The 16,101-nt window shown below is 41.1% G+C and overlaps 2 protein-coding genes and 1 long non-coding RNA gene across 5 annotated transcripts in view; all 3 read right to left on the reverse strand.

The window, feature by feature from the left end:
• The window catches only part of LOC102671860 (disks large-associated protein 4-like), a 28,175-nt gene extending 26,761 nt beyond the window's left edge, over window positions 1-1,414 (reverse strand). For both annotated transcript variants that reach the window (XM_031511601.1, XM_006617952.2), the window contains exons 1-5: window positions 1,178-1,414; window positions 939-1,081; window positions 686-833; window positions 384-618; window positions 71-174 (exon numbers count right to left, since the gene is read on the reverse strand). In XM_031511601.1, coding sequence (XP_031367461.1) covers window positions 71-174; window positions 384-618; window positions 686-833; window positions 939-1,081; window positions 1,178-1,365 — 818 coding nt within the window. In that variant the 5' untranslated portion in view covers window positions 1,366-1,414. The remainder of the gene's footprint in view (window positions 1-70; window positions 175-383; window positions 619-685; window positions 834-938; window positions 1,082-1,177) is intronic.
• Window positions 1,415-1,938: 524 nt separating this feature from the next.
• Window positions 1,939-5,164, reverse strand: LOC116185930. The gene is made up of 2 exons (XR_004150829.1): window positions 4,315-5,164; window positions 1,939-2,121 (listed from the first exon to the last, which is right to left on the reverse strand). It is a non-coding gene; the product is annotated as an uncharacterized LOC116185930 (long non-coding RNA).
• Window positions 5,165-9,172: 4,008 nt separating this feature from the next.
• Window positions 9,173-16,101, reverse strand: part of LOC102671217 (serine/threonine-protein kinase 26) — a 79,748-nt gene continuing 72,819 nt past the window's right edge. For both annotated transcript variants that reach the window (XM_006617948.2, XM_006617946.2), the window contains 8 exons: window positions 12,770-12,935; window positions 12,441-12,598; window positions 11,728-11,913; window positions 11,417-11,562; window positions 10,830-11,112; window positions 10,330-10,686; window positions 9,970-10,196; window positions 9,173-9,817 (listed from right to left, as the gene is read on the reverse strand). In XM_006617948.2, the coding sequence (XP_006618011.1) occupies window positions 9,808-9,817; window positions 9,970-10,196; window positions 10,330-10,686; window positions 10,830-11,112; window positions 11,417-11,562; window positions 11,728-11,913; window positions 12,441-12,598; window positions 12,770-12,935 (1,533 nt within the window). In that variant the 3' untranslated portion in view covers window positions 9,173-9,807. The remainder of the gene's footprint in view (window positions 9,818-9,969; window positions 10,197-10,329; window positions 10,687-10,829; window positions 11,113-11,416; window positions 11,563-11,727; window positions 11,914-12,440; window positions 12,599-12,769; window positions 12,936-16,101) is intronic.

Here is a 16,101-nt window from a genome sequence, read left to right on the forward strand (position 1 = left end):
GCAAAAGCGATTAAAAATTCTTATTCTAAATGTAAAAGAAATAAAAATAAAATAAAAAAATTAAGCTTACGAGTTTGAGGCGTTAGTATAATCGTTTTCCGGTTCTTGCACTTGTATCCTGATCTGTGTACAACTTTGCTGTTCCTTCCCATCCTTAACGATTTTTGTGGTAACCTGAGATAAAAAAAAAATCTCTCGATAAAAATCATTCTATTAAATCCGCGATAAAAATACGACATCGTATTGTAAACTCGGATGTTTTCTTCTTCTTTTTAAATCGCTCACGAGACCATTAACGTCTTCGCCTTTTACCTTTGTTCCACACGATAATCGATCGTTTTTAATCATACGGAATACAGCGTACGATTATCGTAACAAATCACCTGAGAAGTGGTAGGGATTCCAGCCATGCGTTTCCTCAATTCATTGAGTTGCAATTCTCTCTGGAAGCTCACGTCATTTTCCTGCGAATCCTCGCGTAATCCGTCGTTAATCGATTCCGAGGAGTATTCTACCTGCACCCAAGGACAAATGGTCGGCGATGCTTGCAAGGAATTTTTGCTTCCTGGTCGAGAGAGTCGAGGGGAGAGCCGTCGAAGTAGCGAAATGAGTTTCGATCTACGAGTTGTTCGCCTGTTATTACACAGATCTTTCTTACACAGAATCAAATGATAGAATAACGTACTTTGTACTGGGTGTTTGAAGGTGATCAGAACTGATTGCTCCACTTCTTGAAAGCTGTTCCGCGCTACGAGTAGTGTCCCTCCAATGCAATTTGTTAATTGATCTTCCTACCCGCCAATCTAGGCTATTGCTTTGACGAGATTGAAGGCCTGAAATAATAATTTCGAATGATGCTCGTGTAACCTTAACGCTGGTTCGACGATAACGGTACACGGTATACCGATCGTCTCGAACCGAAATATTCGATTCCCCACCTTTCTCGTTCGTCGTTTGATTAACCCTCCAGTCTAAGGAGCTAGTGCTTCTATTCACGCTATAAATATTATCACAGGATTTTGTCGCAAGATATGTCGCGTGATGACGACGTCTAAGCAATTTTGAAACTGGTCCCAAATGCCTGAAATACAATCGTATCGTTAGCAACGAATAAAATTTCTATCGACGAAACAAAAAAAAAAAAAAAAGAAGAAGAAACAATATACAACATACTTACTTTTTAAATTTCCGAGATTGCTCGATAGGCGGTTTGCTGTCACAAACTACCACTTTGACTTCCGGTTCCGGATAGTACGTGCCCACACGAATGTGGCCGTAATTATTACGGACACCGTCTAAGGACCGGAAGTTACCGCGCTCGTTCGAAGGTACGCGGACGATTTCGATTTTCGGTCTTCCCTCCATTCTTCCTTTCTTCGCGTCTTTCTATATATATATATATATATATATATATATATATATATATNCGTAGTGGAATCTTGAGCTACTTCTACTCCTAAAGTTCTCTCACTCTGCTATCGTATCACGTCATAACGGTTGATTCTATCGAGGCATTTGGCACGCGCGGTCATTCCATCACAAATCTTCGCCGGATTCACGAACCACGTGCGTCCAACTCTTCTCTTATCCGTACTGGAATTCCACGTTCATTCATTCAATCGGTATCGAACACGTTTGCCCCGATATCGGCAAAGATAATTAGAATCGGATCGTTCCGATCCGCTCGTTTCCCTCGCTTTCGATTTCTCGCTTCACAGAATCTTCGCCGCCCGGAGATTTATCCATCTCCATTTTTTTTTTTCCACTCGATTCGTTCGTCCGCCGCACATAGGTCCGCACTTGAGTCTCGGTAAAAATTTTCTCACAGAATAAATATATATATATATATATATATATATATTCGGAAAAAGGGTGTACAAATATATATACGATTCTGGTATAAAAAATTTAAAGCGACGATATATATATTTATGTATATAAAAAAGAAGTAAAGTATCTTCTTTATTTGCACTCTTCGCAATATTCGAAGAGAACCTGTTCTCTCACATTTACGAACCTCCTGTTCTCTTTTTCGCCGCGCGTTTCTACAGTTTCTGTGCTCGTTTGTGTGGTTTCACCCGCGTCGTGTCTCTTGCTCGAAAAACCGGCGATCCCAATTTCCTAAATACAGGGGAGGGAGGGGGGAAAGAGAGAGAGAGAGAGATAGAGAAAGATACACAGGTATTAACCATGACTTTTTTTTTTTCCCTCCAACGTATCGTACCGCGTGATCGAGACGCCTATTTTCGAGCAGTGATTGCGCAATCATCAATTATGATTAGAAGGAGGACAATACACGACTTGACTTACATCAGGCGATTGTCTTCGTACAATCGTTTTGAAATTGTTCTCGTTCGTCTAAATTGTTACGAGCTCGAAAAAAGAAACGATATATATATATATATTTAGATTCCTAGGTTTATCTCTTTTTCCTCTCGATTTTAAGCAGGATTACTTTACGACGTTGAATACAATACGACGTGTCTCGGTCTTTTGTTGAACACGAGGAATCGTATTTCGCGGGTAGAAGAGCGTAAAGAAACGCGTTGGTCTTCGTTCCATTCGAGAGGCGATACGGTTCAAATCGCGGTAAGTATTCGCATTGGTTGGAGATTTTCGCGCGCGTTTATCGTCACCGATATTTATTTAAAAACCACCATCCATCGGACGAAACGCGAAACATCTCGCTGGATCGAAACTCTGAATTTTCATTCAATGGCAATTAACCCGTTAATTAATTCGAAAATAATATATCTGCCTAGCCTACGTCGAACCGGTGTATGGATTTCCATAATTGCACCGAGACTGTGCTCCGAGAGGCAAACTTCTAATTAGAAAAGAAAGTGCGAAATAATTCGAACACTGAGAACACTTGGAGAAGATTATAACCCGTTCTCCGGGTTTAACAAACTTGGCCGAATATATCGGATATCACGATGCGACGCGAACAAACGAAAACGATCCAACCAACCACCTTACACATTCGACTACAGTTCCTGTTAAACTGTTCGCTCAACCGCTGTTCACGCTTCGATCGGGCAAATTATTGTATCGATCTTGATAAAAATAAAACGCGTGGAAGGTGCACCACTAGTGCAACGCTTGAACGATTCGATTTGATAACAGCGAACGACACGCTTGCAATGCGACGACAACAAAAATACACGTATAAATATATATTAATATTAAAAAATATCCTACGAATTAAAATTTAGACGACAGGGCCAGCGAGGTAGGTCGCTTGAAATTCCATTAGCATTTCTCGAAGAACGGTAACGAATCGATTAGGTTTGCGGTCGAACGCGCGACACGTAGACGCGGGGAAAAGGTAAAGAAGAAGGTTGAAGAGCCGCCGTTTTCGCGCACTATTGGCGAGGAGGATTGGCGCGGCTTCGCCGCGGTATNTCCGCGCTCTGCGGCTCGCGGAGATTCACTGCCGGCTTTGACGTACGCGATCGTTGCGCTTTACGCGCGCACACAGATGCCTCGCAACACACAAAAGCCATGTATCACACATCGTTGGCTTTTTGGAGCAGCGCGAAAAAAAAAAAATAAGTAATTAAAGCGTAAATACCTATATACGCGACCGTGTACCGTCATGCTTTACCGAAACTGGTGCTCGACAGACCAGATCTAAACATCGTTCGATCGTGAATTTCCACCTTTTTTAACTTCTCCTCTTTCTCATTTTAGTTAAATTCTAGCCTTAACTTAGTTATAGAGTGACGACGATTTTAACGAATTTTTAATCAACACCAGACTACCTTTCCCTGTTTTATCCTACATCTTCGAGAGAGGATACTTCGAGAAGCTTGAAAAATCGCTCGAATTGTTTAACCGTCAAATTTCTTTCCGTGCAACGATACGAGCAATTACTCGACGACGATATTTCATCATCGATAATACACCACCACGGATTATCTACGAAACGGATTATCCACGCCCATTGCACTCGATCGAGACGTAAATCGGAAGCTGATGATTCCTAGACGCGTATCGTGGCGGTATTTCCGATTACGGGAACTCCCATCGCGGCTATCCAACCCGTGGCGAGCACGTGCGCGGCGGAAGCGTAGAGGCGCGCGGTTACCTCTACTGAAAAGTTAATCAATCGTCCGTCTGGCCGCGGTGAGGTAAGAAGGAAGAGGTGCGTGTCTGAGAGTGTGATTCGCGCGTGCTCGAAACTACTACCGAGCCACTACCACCGGCATTATTACCGACAGCTGGAGAGAGGGAAGGCCGTTTCTTGCAACAAGCTTTGCAAAGCTATCTTTTCTACTTCAAGATTTGCGTGGCCCGGTGTGCGATACGTACTACCTGAAAATAGCAACGACACACTTCGCGGTCTGCTGTGCCGCCGACATCGAACGTCGTCGCCGTTGGATCGGCGTCGTCGATGAGGAGAGACTCGGTTGGAGGCGTGCCAGGATCCCCTGTCCTCGAGGGCTCCGTGTCTCCCCAAGGCCTCTTCGTCGATTCTTTCCCTCGAATTATCCCGGTCGATCCGGGGCGTAGCTCGCCCCCTTTCTACTACTACTACTACTACTACACGACGAACAACGAAAATTCACCGGTGTTTCGTTTGTTATGAGGAGGGAAAAGGAAAAAATGGACGAAAGCACTGGCGTGCACGCGATCACGTGTCGGACGCGCGTTCCTCTTTCGCAGAAGCACCTTACCACTATTTTCGAATCGGTGGTGGACGGAGGACAAGAGGGGAGGGGGAGAGAGAGAGAGAAAGAGAGATAGAGAGAGAGAGAAAGCGAGAGGGAAAGAGGCAGGGGTTCCCCCTTCGAACCCTCTGCTCGACAGCTCTCCCGCCCTNTTCGATCGCGACCACCCGCGGGATGCTGTCGACTACTGCAACGAAATGCGCCGAGGAAATCCCTATGCTCTCGAGCCCCCTCACCCCCTCGCCTCTCACGCCTGGCCCGCCAACCGATGGACCTGCGCTTTTCACCGCTGCACTCGCTCGCTCGCGTTCACGGCAATCACGACCGACCACTTTTTCATGGACTGACTTTTATCGACCGGGTGTGCGTGATAAAGAAGGCTCGTGAGTCGCGTTCAAATCGAGGAGACGTGAATTTATTCGTCCCCCTTGTATCTTACCGATCGAGGAGAGAGGGGAGGGAGGAGATGTTAACGATTAAACATCTCGGATGTTTCGTCGTTGGTATACGTTATTAGATCCGAATAGAAAGATATTTCTATCATTTAACGACGATTTTCCAATTCCATTTCGTTGCAAGCAAGTTTCTTCTCACTTATAATTCTCTAAATCCTCGCAAATCCTATATGGTTTCGTGTCTTGAAACGATGCTTCGTATCTTGAATATATATCATATATATGAATATTCCGAGGAATATTCGGGTCGAGGTAATTTCAATTAACAATGAAGAAAACGAAGTCAATAAAGTTGGTTGGAATGCATAGGAAGATCCACAAGATTGATGCAAGATTTTTGTCGATTGGTACGTAGCAGAGAGATGCAATGTGGAATCGTACGTGGGTTTTCAAGTGTATTCTTTCGTAACGTTTCAATTACGTCTTCGTTGCATTACGAAGTATGCGTATATAAGTCTTCAAATGATGGATCCTATACTCGTGATTCGTTGTACGCGAGAAACTTCTGGGAAAAAGCAATCTTGGAAACGCAAAAAAAAAAAAAGAGAAAAAAGAATTAAAAGGCGCGTCCAACCTTGTTCCAAGAATTTACAATTCAATTGCATACATCAAGCATCCACGCATAGTACGTTGTTTGGATCAGCGATAAAAATAATATCGCTAATCTTTATATTTATACATAAGAATATATAATCGTAATTATAATATTTCGTTCGTTGTTTCGTTCTATAAAGATATACGATATAAGGAACGTACAGAGTAGCGACGATCGTAATTTATTTGATCTTTATTTCGTATTTGTACACGCCCTTAGCATGCCACATACAATCAATATGATACAGTCCAATGCAGCCAAGGTAGAAGTAAAATACAAAAAATATATATATATATATATATTTATATATATATTTATATTCTACGTCGATAGTTAATATTATTGTTACCACGATGTTATAACGCTGAATATATTATGGATAATAGCTAAAAATATAATACAAAGAAGAGTGCTGATTACAATAGGACACGTAATTCGGATTGAACGTGGTGCAATTTATGATAATTTTTCATCGTTTCCTTCGAAATAACGCTAAAAGAAACGATCCTTGTTTCTCAGAGTTTCATTTTGTACGTAAATCGAAAAGTAAAACGATCTTCAAAATGAAATTCAAAATCACAGCTCTCTTACTTGTCGAAAGATTTACAAGATAACGTTCGATGCAAAAAGAAAAAAAAAGAAAATATATATATATATAAAAAAAAAAAAAAAACAAGGAGAACATGAAAAGCTTTTTTTTTTTTTTTTTAATAACATTACGTATGGCTATGCAAAAGTATAAGTATAAACCATATCATGATACGAACGAGGTTCGATTTGGTATTTCGTTTACTTTCAACCCGCTTTGAGCGGGAATATGAGCGTGCACAAATTTAGAGAGACTCTTCTAATATTTTTTTTTTTTTTTCAAAATTGGTAGCGCCTCTAAATAATTCGTCCTAAATAGTTCGTCAGTCCTGCTTTTTTTTTTTTTTAAATATTACTAATACGAACTACAGCGCACTATCTAATTTATTGCTGTTGAATTTCGAGAGAGAAAAAAAAAAAGAATAATTAAAAATTAATCATTATGAAAAACATGAGTACATGGTGCACCACCCCTTCGAGAATTTTTCTTTTTTAAAAATAATAATATGATCAATTAAACATAGGACCGCCACGCCTCAGATCTCCGACGATTTAAACACACTGCTTACACAGCCATACGTTCGATACGCGATTCAAAATTTACTACCGCATATACTCGGAAATAGTTAAAATCATTAACGACTTAATAATCACCAATTCAACTCGCATTTTTCTGAATAGGATTGGGGTCATTCGTTGCAAAAAAAAAAAAAAGGATCGGAAGAAGAGATACGGGAAGATAATTCGTTGAAACCTTTCGAGTTTTCTGAGTTCTTTATTAGAGCGTAGCCGATAAGCGTTTATGGCAGCTTTATGAGGATGACTGGGGTAGCGACCGTCGTAAAAGTCATCGAAAAGAAAACCTAACCCAACGGTGAAACAACAATAAAGACGAATAAATCTATAATATTAACAATAGAGTGTAGTGATATTAAACTAACGTAATTCAACTAATAAAAATAGTAAAATCATCCTACGTATTTCTGCGTGTCGTGTCATCTCTCCTCCTCTTCCATCGGTTCGGAAAAAAAGAATGAAAAAAAAAAAAAAAAAAAAAAAAAAAAAAAAAAAAAAAAAAAAAAAAAAAAAAAAAAAAAAAAAAAAAAAAAAAAAAAAAAAAAAAACAGAAATATTACAGGCGGCAGAACGAGTCGAAAAAGAGAGAACAAAAGGGGTGTGGTAGGTAGAGCGGAGATCAGAGGTGTTCACGTACTAACAATTATCTCGTTCGTCATCGTTGACATTATATTATAATAATAATCGTAGGAGTTTACGGCTCTCTCCCAATTACAGCCTCGCTGACTGGAATAAAACGCAACTACGTAATATTGTATTGCGGGCTTACGATAGTTAGGTCTCTCTCTGTCGTCTCTCTTTTTCTGCACGACTTTCTGATAATTAATACTATATTCTCGTTATAATTTTACGCTCAGTTTCATCCTCGCGCAAATGCTAAAATTTTATTCTTCTTTTTTTTCTTCTTCTTCTTCTTCTTCTTCTTTTTCTTCTTCTTCTTTTAAAATTATCTCTTCTTTTCTTATTCATTCTTGTTTCCACACATACGTCCTCTTGCTCTCTCACTTTCTCACGCTCTCGCACTCTTATCACCCATCTTGCATTTTTTTCCTTTTTTTTTTTTTCTATTTCAATCTTTCACGATGCAGGATAGCACGCGAACGTTTCGTAGAAAAAAAAAAAAAAAAAATAATAAACGATCGTTGTCGCGATGATTTGTTCGTTTGCGATCATCCTGCGCATTATTAATTTTTTTAACCTTCTTCTCTCTCTATCTCTCTCTCTCTCTCTCTCTTTCTATATATATATATAATATACTTTATAAAATACATTAGTTTACAAACAACGTGGATTAAGTGACGACGTCTCGCGGAAGTTATCACAGCTCAGGCTCGATCGTGGAACGGCTCGACTAAGAACTCTACCCGGGCGAAACTAATGGAAGAACTCTAGCTCGAGAGAAAAAAAAAAAAAAAAAAAAAAAGAAAGCGCATTTTTCGCGTGGTTCGCGCGCTACCACTTCGCATGAACTACTCGACGAATATCGCTTATATATATATATATCTATATATATATATATCGGTTATTTCTCCTGAACCGGGTTACGCTACGGACGTCAGTCATAAACGCATGATTTTTTTCTTTTTTTGTTTGTTTTCCTTTTACCCTTTTTACCCTCTCATTTTCTCTCTAATCTTCGTTAATTACGGAAAATAGTACTAGAAATATCATGGTAAAACGGGATCGCGTTACGGAGCTGCGCAACCGACTGGCAGAGACGTCGATCATTAGAACAATAAGACTATCTTATCGTGCTACATACATATTTACAAAGCCTCCTGCACGGAGGCGTTCTCCCTTCCTTCGATTTCGTTTCCTGAATCCGAAACATGCACTACTAGCTAGTACAGGAAGTTAATGGGAAGGCGTTCATTCAAAGGACAGTTTTTCTCCCCTTTTTTGATTAACTGCCCGAATCGAATTTCGCGGTTAAAAATAAATATCTTCAAATTATATCGTATACCGTGATAAAAACAACGATCCGAAACGTGAATCAACTAACTCGAACGAAATTCGCAACGGCTACGATGATATTCTATTAAAATGATATAATGATAGTGCATGTTCCGGACGTATCTACAAATGAGGCAAGATCCCTTCAACGAAATACCCTTTCACCATCCATCGGACCACCGTTGTACCTATGTTATATCATCCGCTCTTTAAGGTTGCGTCGATACCGAACACGAAGAACGTACAAAGAATTCTGAACGGGTGGTTGCACGATTTGCAAAAATATTTTTCAACTATTTCCTACATTTTTCTTGCTCTTTTTTTTTTTTTATTTTTTTTTGTTTTTTTGTTTTTTTTTTCTTTTTACTTAATTTTTTCCAAATACTAACTTTTAACGATCGGGGGACTAATATCTTTTTTAAGAATTAACGGTAACTGTTACCCTCGCGCGAGGGTAATTGGATGGTATAATTTTCTCTTTTTTTTTTCTTTTCTTTTTGTTCCTTTTTTCTTTTTTTTTCTTTTTTTTTCTTTTTTTTACTGTAGTAGATAAATCTCTAACTTTTGCTCTGTTTTCGAACGGAAATAAATCGATATTATCGCTCTTAAAATGTGTGAATTTCGCGCGATAAAATATGTCGCTATAATATTTTATCTCTCTATCTAACGAGCACTTCGCGTTGAATTGGACACGGAAAACGGGATAATCGGATAAAAGTTACAATTTGACGAGCTTTGTTGTCGAGCCTAATCTCTGCAGACCGAAGGGAAAGAAAATATCCGGGCTGTTGCAGCGACGTTTTTCATCTATACTCATCTCTTACGCTCGGATCCGGTAATCGTGAACAACATGTAATACCGGCATCATACGGAATAATTACTCTGATAAACGAGAAATAACGAATCGTTACAATGTCAGGATGTTTTCGGACCACAATCTCTTGCGAACCCTCGCTCTCTCGCGTCCCTACGTATCCCTGGAAAAAACGACAACTTCATATTTTACGAAACGAATATATACAATTTTAATAATTTGAAAGCGAAAACTGGATCATCTATAATAAACGTGGCGTGAAAAGCAAACGTGTATAAAATTGAACGAAAACGCAAATTGTTTTTTAATCATCACCTCAGGATAACTTTTTCCATCAGCATAAACAGACAGCCCTCCGAGTGATTGGCAGGAAGTAAAGACTTAAGGAGTTCCCTGATAAGGGCCTCGGTCATTCCTGGCGAGGTGCGTTCCGCTGTTTCGAACGCACTGCGCAGTTCCTCTATCGCGCCTCCGTTCTTGCCAATGCCGCTTCCGCCTTCACCATTATTGTCTCTTGCCGAATATTGATGTTTCCTTTGAAGCTACGATACGGACAGAAACAAAGGAATTAATTTCTCTATTTGTGTCCATCCATCTTTCAGAAAAGGAGATGGAACCCGATTAATAAACTTTTCTCCAATTTCTCTCGCTCTCTCTCTTTAAAAAAATATTTACCTCGGACAGGAGAGGTAAAACAACACCGGAAAGAGCCGCGCTTCGAGAATGCTTCAGTTCCTGCGAGCTCCTTGGTCTCTGTTTGTCTTCACCGGGCCTATGGTCCACCATAGGTACGACAGGTACGTCCGGTTTACTGTTCCTCTTCTCTTTCGCGCTAAACTCCCTCTCCCTGTCCCTGTCTCTTTCCCTTTCCCGCCCTTCTCTGTCCCGTTCCCTGTCCCTGCTCTCCCTGCTCTCGCGCATCTCCTTCAATTCCCTCAACGAGGAATCCCGATTGAAATCCCGGTAGTCTCGTTCCTCTCGTTTTTCTCGCGTATCCACGGGCGGCGGTGGTGCAGCCTCGTGCGGTCGGGACTGAAAGCCATCGCAATTAAATTCCACCGATATTAAACAGAAGATAAAGAGAAGATCGGCGAAACGAATTCACCGTCACAGATAAACAATTCCCTTCCTCTCCTTTTTTAATCGAATTTAATTTTACTACGCGAGTTACTTACCGGCGTATGCTTCGCTTGGCCATCGCGAACCGAGTCCCTCGACTCGCTCCTGTAATGATTCAACGTGGAATCGTTTGGCGGAGATCTCGAGGTACCGTTCGCGTGTGGCTTCGCTTGTTGATTGTGATTCGTCGATCTGTGATTCGGCGTGTGTGTGAGGGTCAACGAGGGTGGCTGCTCGTCCAACGGTAGCATAGGAACCACGGGACCTTTAACCACGTGTGGACCTTTCACCGTCATTATCCATGGATCGTCCATGTCGCTATCCTGCTTCGACTCCTCCCTGAAACAAACCAGTTTCATTGTATGTAGTCATAGTTCCTCGTACACTTAGACTGTTAAATATATACATATCGGAGGGTAAATCCTCTGGAGGATTGATTCTGAATATATATTGGTTGGCGAACACACAGAAACACAGGATCATCTCGTTCTATTTCCATCTCGCTTCGTCTATAAGTCTTCTTTTTTTTTTTTATTAGCATTTGTTTTAACAGAGACTCTAGAATCAATCCTTCAAAGAATTGCACGCACAGAATATATTTAACGCTCTGCGGAATAAATATTCGATAAAAATGGAAACTTACGAGTCCGAATTTTCGCTCTCCGTCTCGGATTCCTCGCTTCTCTGCGACTTCCACTTTTTGTATCTGTCTATGAGGTCGATCAGGTACGAGTTTTTCTTCGCCTTCCTGATGAACTGGAACTTCAATAGTTCTTTCGCCGTCGGCCTCTGAAGAAATAAAGGAAACGGATAATTAGGAAAATTATCACAACTTCCGCCAACTTGGTTCTTCTTCTAACAGAAAATTCTTTCTTCGAAGCACGTGCTCGCGAAAATTAAAATAAAACGTATAAATACGTGGACATCTCCTGGCTCGGATGGAAATCAACTCACGTTTTCAGGATCCTTGTTGAGGCAGGCCTCGACGAATTCCTTGAATTGCTTCGTATAATTTCCGGTTAATTGGGGCGGATTGTTCTTCGGTATGAGAAACAGGACCCTCATAGGATGCAGCTCGCTGTTCGGCGGTTCTCCCTTGGCCAATTCGATCGCCGTGATGCCCAGCGACCAAATGTCAGCCTGCGGAAGAAGTCTTCTTTTTAAACAAGTCGAAGAGGTGTTAATCGGGCGATAATCATGACGCTACTACCGTTCTCCTTCATCTTTCGGACATTGTTTCAGAGAAATATATACATTATATACGAGGTCAGGAGGATGTGTAACGGATTCCAAAGAATCTTTTTCTAAATATAAATCTTACGTTCCTTGATCGATTTAATAATTAATTTTTTTCTTTCTATGAAAAATATCGAAAATACATATAAATAGTGGATCTTTAAATGATTTCCCCCTGCGTGAAGAGTATGCGGATAAAGAGGAGTTGCGTCAAAGAAGAAGGAACCCCTCAAAGAGGTAAATCAGGTAAGCATACCTGAGAGGTGGAGAGTCAGAGATAGGTAATAAAATTAAATCTCTGGGGATACGTGACCGGACTGCACGCGAGTAATGTTCTCTCGAGTGGAGAGAAACAGTAAAATGAAAGATACAGCCGAGAAACTCCGGGAACTCGGGGATAATATTATCCGTGCCTTTCTCTGAGCGATTACCTTGGAATCGTAGGAAGCTTGCTTGATGACTTCCGGCGCCATCCAGAACGGCGTCCCGACGAAAGTGTTTCGTTTGCTGGTCGTATTGGTCAACTGTCCGGCAACGCCAAAATCGGCCAACTTGACGTCGCCCATCTCGCTCAGCAAAACGTTTGCCGCTTAAAAACGACGAGATTAAAAGTTAGTTAAAAGGAAGAGGGGAAAAAAAAAAAATATATATATATTCGTTCAACACAAATTGAAAAAACAGATTAATCTTTTCCTTTGTTTTCCGTTTTCTTCTTTTCTTTTTTTTTTTTTTAAATTTTTTTTCCTGTTGACAAATGCACCTTTAATATCGCGATGGAGCTTCCGTTCGCTGTGAAGATAATCCAACCCTTTGAGCACCTCGCGCAATATCACCGCGATATGCATTTCCTCGAAGTTACCGGCCTTCATCAAGTCCAGGGCCGAGCCGCCACCCAAGTACTCCATAATAATCCATAGTTTCGTTCCCTGCGAACAGAGAAAGATCCACGCTGTGTAACGAAACATCCCCCGCTTTGTGTCTGGAAACTTTGCCAGTGTGTCTCGGCCAATCTTTCTGCGCTCGAATCTGCGCCGTTACGATGCCAGAGACAGATTATACGCGCCGCGTATATATTCCGTCGTGAATTAAAGTTAATCGAAAACCGAAGAATCTGGGGATGAAGCCAATTAAAGCGAAAATAAACGAATTTACGCGAACGAAGCTGATTTATTTTTGGAGGGAAATTAAGAGGAAGGGGAGGAGGGCCTCGAAAACACGGCCTTGCTTCCGTATATTTGCACAATGGATTGATCGAGGTACACGGCAATAAATTTAGAAACGATGATATCCAACGCTATTTTCAACACCACGTGTCTTCTTGTTAACGTAACGTTAATTTTTAATAATCGTTCCGTTCCGTGTCCGCGTATGTATAGTACATCTCGCGCGGATTCATCGATAATATTACACTGGATGTCCAATCGTTCCCCGCTTCTGGGCGCTTGTGCGCACCCGTGTAAAGATGATTCATTGGCTATCCGATAATCGCATCCTAATCGATGGATTAATCAATTGCGTTGTGCACAAGGATGCTCGAGATTCGCGCTCTTTGGTCACCGGGTCGTGAAGGAATCATTAAGCAAGATACGAGACGATGACTCGATATACGGCTCGATCGTCTTCCAGCGATGGTAAAAGCGATAGTCAAGGTAATCGGGTGATGCAGACAAATAAATTTAATCGATGATCAATGCAATCTTTCACAGCTGCTCTGTCGTGAAACTCTGATATATATACAATATGTTTCGATATTATATTATAAAATAACGTTTCACACGAATTATATATATATATTTAATATCGGTGAATGAAATTCTCAAGATAAACAAATTACACACACGACCAATTAATTACCGGGGGGTAACTTTTCTAACGAATCTTTAAACGACATATACACATTTTTTGCTATATAAATTCATTATATAAAAGAAGAAATACTGACTGACCGATCAGTATTTCAGTGTTAGAAAGAACATCATAAGAAATACCTATAATATTAAGGTGATATCGGAGAAGAATTTGTTACGGAAATCCATTATCATCTGGTGTAAGAGGGAAATTCTCAAGATAAACAAATTACACACACGACCAATTAATTACCTTTCAATAACTTTTCTAACGAATCTTTAAACGACATATCCACATCTTTTACTATATAAATTCATTATATAAAAGAAGAAATACTGACTGACCGATCAGTATTTCAGTGTTAGAAAGAGCATCATAAGAAATACCTAATATTATAAGGTGATATCGGAGAAGAATTTGTTACGGAAATCCATTATCATCCGGTGTAAGAGGGGTATGTATATCGAGGCTATAAATCAAAAGGGGAGAACATTTTCTCGTGGTACTTGGCAAGATTTCTTCCAGATCGTGTTCCACTCGTCACGTCGAGGGGTGATAAGGTTGACAGTTTATGGGGAAGGAGGATATAATTTCCACGCGGTCCAGTTCGGCCAGATACTTGTGGATTCGTGGGAAGGGTGAGGGCGTGAAATGGCACACATTTATCATCGTCCTACCACGGTCAGAAGGCGCAACCGCTCGGCCCGGTTGCGTTCATTCTCATGTAGATCCACCAACGTGAACGTGGGTGGGCAGGGTTCGCGAGGGTTCGTTCAACCTGGTTTTCCAACCAGGCCACTCTTCTGCCAGACGCGGAACGAGGGGTTGCTAAATCATTCCCCTATCCAGAGGCAGACGCAGCTTACCTCCCCTCTCTCCCTTCTTCCGCGCACGCTCGAAAGAGAAGGGGTAAGGTGGTAAACGCGAGACACGGAGGAAGGCGTCGCACCGCGCTTTTCTTGGATTTCGTCGGGGTATACTCTTCTTTCTTTTCCGCCCAAGGATTCCGCTCGAACGAAACAAGTTGCCTCTTCAATCTTTCTTCCCCCTCTCTTCTTTCTCTTTCCATGGTTTTTCGAGAGAATGTCACTTTCCTTTTCTCTCATGAAGTTAAACAAGGAAGGTATTTTTAAGATCAAGGAAAAAGATAAGCCGAAGATTATTTATGACAAAATTCGCGAGAAAATAAAACGATCGACGGGAGTATAGAGTGCGTGGTATAGTGGTTTAATAAGATTCAATTTTCAAACATAAGAGAAAAAAAAGGGGGAAAGGAGAGCGAAAGAGAAAAAGAAGGGCTTGATAAGCCCTGGGGCGATTTCAAACAAAATAGTTGCTCGTTTCTCGTTCGTCCCTTTCACTTCGCGACATTACTCCCCCGATTCTTTTACCGTCTCGCGGAAGATAGACACGGAAAGATGAGGGAGGAAAAAAATGCTTCTCGCTTTAATGAATGTCGTATTAAAAAAAAAACAGAAATGTGTCGCGAATTCGAATAACCGAATTTTTCAGATTATCCGCGAAACAAGGCCAATTCCACGCGATGCTCTTCCATCGAATTTCTGTCTGACAATTAGAAACTTGTATGTGAAAAGAGTATAGAGGTAATCGAGTAGTCGACAGTATGCAAATCCTCATCGCGACTAGGCGCGATCGACTGCCTTTCGCGTATCCCACCATTCTCTAGGAGAAGCAGCTGTAAAAGCGGGATGAAATAAACGCGAGAAAATGAATGGCCGTGCGAATATTGCGCGATCTCCAGTGTGTCGCGTGTGTGAATGGAAAAGAAAGGGCGCGAGGAAGAAGGGGAGGAGGCGAAGGTTGTAACAGCGGAGCGTCGCTATGAAGAAGCGAAAGAACGATGGTGGACGAACGGTGTGATTAATGGCCGATTTCGCTTCTCTCTATCGCGAGTGTCCTTTTGTTCCTGCGTTTCGCAAAACGGCAGGCAGGCGTGTCTGTGGCAGTGATCAACGATCCCACGGAATTAATCTTCTCTCGTCCGCGTGTCCTCCTCCATCTCCTATTTCGCCCATTGCCCGGCTTATAAGAATATTCCTTTCGAATTATTTCTCCAATCACGATTTCTGTTCTCTTGGTAGAATAGAATATTCTTTTACTCGAGGAATATTAAAATATTCTCTCTCGATTTCCTCGCGTTGCCTTTGTTTATCGGTTGTTATTTCGGGAATTACTTTTGTTCTTAGAATCTCTTGTATTGTTCCACGATTCAGCTTTTTTTTT

This window comes from Apis dorsata, unplaced genomic scaffold, assembly GCF_000469605.1.
Source record: "Apis dorsata unplaced genomic scaffold, Apis dorsata 1.3 scaffold_331, whole genome shotgun sequence".
NCBI lineage: Eukaryota > Metazoa > Arthropoda > Insecta > Hymenoptera > Apidae > Apis > Apis dorsata.